The sequence below is a fragment of the Camelina sativa genome, chromosome 5, assembly GCF_000633955.1.
Source record: "Camelina sativa cultivar DH55 chromosome 5, Cs, whole genome shotgun sequence".
Classification (NCBI taxonomy): Eukaryota; Viridiplantae; Streptophyta; class Magnoliopsida; order Brassicales; family Brassicaceae; genus Camelina; species Camelina sativa.
This window is the reverse complement of record NC_025689.1, coordinates 7,993,046-7,997,347: the sequence shown is the minus strand read 5'-3', so window position 1 is coordinate 7,997,347 and position 4,302 is coordinate 7,993,046. Positions and strand designations below refer to the sequence as shown.

The 4,302-nt window shown below is 36.0% G+C and overlaps 1 protein-coding gene across 1 annotated transcript; it reads right to left on the bottom strand.

The window, feature by feature from the left end:
* On the bottom strand, positions 1–2,095 carry LOC104786094 (protein kinase PINOID-like). Its single transcript, XM_010511425.2, has 2 exons — positions 1,304–2,095; positions 1–969 (listed from the first exon to the last, which is right to left on the bottom strand). The coding sequence occupies exons 1-2, from the start codon at positions 1,861–1,863 to the stop codon at positions 198–200; spliced, it is 1,332 nt and encodes a 443-aa protein (XP_010509727.1). The 5' UTR covers positions 1,864–2,095; the 3' UTR covers positions 1–197.

The following is a 4,302-nucleotide window of genomic DNA, read 5'->3' as shown; positions in this document are numbered from 1 at the left end:
TCGCGTGAAAAGTCACCTAGTTTTTAATATACGAAGTCAGATTAGGGAACAAAAATATTAAAAATTAAAGACTGGAAAAAAAAAAAGGACAGCTTCGAGGGAATATATACAGCTCTATCGTCACAAGGCGGTCACCAAAAACCCTGGCACCGACCTCAACCGACTAACCACGTGGTGCTAATCTCAACCGTTTAATATCAAAAGTAATCGAACGCCGCTGGTTTGTTACTACTTCTACCACCGAACGTCGCCGATTTTACCGGCCTCTTGACGCCGGATGAAGGAATCTCCGGCGGAGTAAGTGTGCGTATGAGCGCAAAGTTTAGACCTTTGAAAAAAGGATGAACTTTCACCTCCGCCGCGCCTCTCCGTGAACCGAGTCGTTTAGTCGGGTCTTTGTTAAGCAACCCGGAAATCAAACTCCTCGCGTGGAGCTCGAACATCGTCGCCGGCGAATCGGTCGGGAAACTCAGCTGTCTTTTCACGATGTTACGGAGGATGACGTCATTAGTCGGCGCAACGAACGGAGTCTTGCCGTAAATCATCTCGTAGAGAAACACACCAAAGGCCCACCAGTCAACGGCATTACCATGCGACCCATCTGAAGCCACCTCAGGTGCCACGTACTCATGCGTACCAACAAACGAACCGGACCGGGCTGTAACCGGTTCAGCAACAAAGAGACGGTTTGGTTCTAAAGTCTGAACCTTTTTAGACCGCAAGACACGGTGGAAAAGCCTAGCGAGACGAGTGAGCCGTCGCGGCGAACGAAGCTGCTGTTGATTCTCCGGTGACGATGAGGAAGATTCAACGGCGGCGATTGAGTCGGAGCGTAAGGAGAGGTCAAAGTCAGAGAGCATAATGTGACCGTCCGATCTAACTAAGATATTTTCAGGCTTTAGATCTCTGTAGATGATACCAAGCATGTGTAGATATTCTAACGCTACTAAAACTTCAGCCGCGTAAAATCTGTAATTAACCAAAAAAAAAAAAAACAAATAGGATTAGAACATGTAACGTTAAAATAATTAAAGCTGGTAATAAAAAGAAAACAATAATTGTGATGGGTTTTGAAAAAGACTCTTTCATAAGAATTCAAAGAACTGGAAAAGAGACAGACATGATAAGAACAGGTCTGTGTTCTTGCAGAACAAGATAACAAATTATGTACAGGTACAGAGTCAATGCATGCAACCAAAATAAATAAAAATAAAAATCACATTACATTGTTCATTTTAATTATTATTATTATTATTTGAAAAATCTGACTATTATACAAAATAATAAAAATAAATAAATTTACCTGGTGGAGGAAAGGGTGAATCTCCGGTGAGGCTGTTTATGACGGAGAGAGTGTAAATCACCGCCGGAGCAATACTCCATGACGATACAAGAGAAATGAGAAGCTTCGAACTCGGCGTAAAGAGTCGGCAAAAAAGGGTGGTCGAGCATTTTCAGAATCGTTTTCTCCATCTCTGCTCTATGCATCTTCTTCTTCAAGGCAAGGGCTTCTTTGTCCACTACTTTCATAGCGAAGTACGAGCTCCGGCTCTCTTCTTCGTCTCCGGCGAGACGGCATAAGTAAACGGTACCTATGTCTCCGGCGCCGATACGGCGCATGAGGCGAAAATCTCGGAAGGTTAGGCCGTGTTTTTTCCGCCGTCGGATCTCTGAGTAAGCGAAATCTGAGGAACGGTGTGGTTTGAGAGAGATGAAGCTTTCTTCTTCGGGGATTATCGCGGTGGTTGACGACGGCGGCGCGTCGAATGATAGACGGCTGAAACTACTGCAGCTCTCTGTTCCGCTGCTGATAGGTGAGTTTGTTGTTTCTAAACTCATCTCACCGTCTGATTCTCGTAACATCGTTCGGAAACAAAAAAAAAAATCAAGAAATGGTTCAAGAAATTGAAATCTGAAGACTAATGATCAAAGTGATGAAACAGAACAGAATCTTTGTGAAATGGCATTGAGATGAAGATTTAAGGGTTTATGATTTGAGAAGAAGAATAAATTTTTTTTTTTTTTTAATTTCGTTCTCAGAAGTTGAGAGAGAAGAAGAGAACTGACGAGTTTTAGTTTAGAGAGAGGCGATGAAGAGAGAGTTGGTGAGGGGTATTTATGCGTGTGAGGTTATAACAGTAAAAAGACGTTTACACTTTACAGACTCTTTTTTTGACTGTGGTTAAATTTCAAAGTCGGGGGTGTTTACTTGATTGCACTTTTCAACGCGTGTGGAGAGGTAAACAGAAAAATGAAAGAAGAGAAGAAGCAAAGCAACAAAGAGAAAGGACTTGATGACGTAAGCGATTTGACACGTGTGGGACGTTGTCACGTGCTTGAAAGTGCAGCAGTAGCTTCCTTTACCCAATTATATTTTACTATCTTCTTACATAAGTATATATATATTTTTTTGTGTGGGTATATTAGATAATATATAGGATTGAGTTGGAGTTATTGGTTTGAGATTTGAATAGAATTTTAAAGATTTTAAATGTTATGTAGAATCTGTTGTTATTAGATCAATATTTTTTTAAACTATGTTAAAGTTTAGTGTTATTAGTTTGTGATTTGTAAAAAGTCATTTAAAATCTTAACAAATTTGGGTTATTGGATTCAGATTTTATAAACTCATTAAAAATATTGTGTTATTCAATTAAAACAAATGAATCTAAGATTGTTAATGAATTCAATTATTATGTTATTGGTTCATGATTTTAAACATTTTTTTACAAAATAAAATAATGGAAAGTATTATAAAAATACATGGATTGTTTAGAATACTTTACAAGATTTTAGAAAACTAATCAACAAAACTCTCTAGCAATCTTTAACAATCTTTCACTTATTCACTTTTAGGAGGTAGTATTGGATTCTGATTTATAAAGATTTTTGAAGAGTTCAACAAAATCATTAAAAATGAATAAGTGACAAATTGTTAAAGATTGCTAGAGAGTTTTGTTGATTAGTTTTCTAAAATCTTGTAAAATACTATTAACAATCTCTGTATTTTTGTGATATTTTTCATGACTTTATTTTGTAAAGAAATTGTTTAAAATCATGAACCAATAACATAATAATTGAATTCATTAACAATCCTATATTCTTTTGTTTTAATTTAATAACACACAACTTTTAATGACTTTACAAAAGTCTGAATCTAATAACCCAATTTGTTAAGATTTTAAATGACTTTTTACAAATCACAAACCAATAACACTGAACTTTAACAGAGTTTAACAAAATTTTGATATAATAACAACATATTTTACCTAACATTTAAAGTCTTTAAAACTCTATTCAAATCTCAAACCAATAACCTCACTTAATGATTTTGTTGAAATTCTTCAAAAATCTTTATAAATTAGAATCCAATACCATTCCTAAATTTGTTTTAGAGATTGATGACATTCAGATTTTATGAATTAATTTTTTAAGATTAGAGGTTAGAAATACATTCTAATTATAGTTTGTCTTCCTCGTGACTCGTGAGTGAGAGTTGAAGTGAACTAGAGAGAACTGATCAATTCGTACCACCTTTTCTTGTCATTAAAAAAAAAGTGTACCATTTTGTGCGGACCCTATATATTTATACCGACTATGAACATACCTAATGATTCATTTAATAAAGAGGATGATTACAAAGGGCTGGAAGGGAACCCACCTATATACTAGGATGGTGTTGGCTTTGTGTGGCTTCACATTACGTTACGTTCCAAGCTTTTGGATTTGAATCCAATATTTTTTTTTTATGTTAGGTTCGGCTTTGGTTGATTCAATCAATGTACGTAAATTGGAGATCTCATCTCATCTCGCTAACAACTTTTTTTCATCTTGGAGATCTCAACCACCGTATGTTGCTTTAATCTAATTTCTCTCGTGGTTGGTAAATCTGGTTTGCTTAGGTAGTAACACTATGAGAAGTATATGTATTCGATCTAGAATTCTTGCTAGCTTCAATTTTCTGAAATGCGGTAGAGAAATCGAATCACAACTGTTGGAAGAAGCGTGAATAACGCTTGAAAGTGTTGGAACTTAAATGAATGGAAAATAGTGGGGAAACGTAGCTTAAGTTTCATGCACAATAATATCTTAAGTTTAATTTCTTTTCGTGTTCTGTCTGTGTCGTAAGCCATAAAAAAAGGACAGACATAAATATACAGAATGCTTATATGATTCATTTGGCGCATATATATATGTATGTGGCCCTCTCCTTAGCTACCGTAGAACACGTTTTGGAAAAAATAACCTTATACGAGAGAATATGTTTTTGGTTTTTATGTTAAGCTAAAAAAAAAAACCTGT

Coding starts and splice junctions, on each gene's coding strand:
- LOC104786094 (XM_010511425.2), bottom strand. CDS start 1,863: ATGTTACGAGAATCAGACGGTGAGATGAGTTTAGAAACAACAAACTCA. Junction 970..1,303: donor TTCACCCTTTCCTCCACCAG/GTAAATTTATTT, acceptor GGTTAATTACAG/ATTTTACGCGGCTGAAGTTT.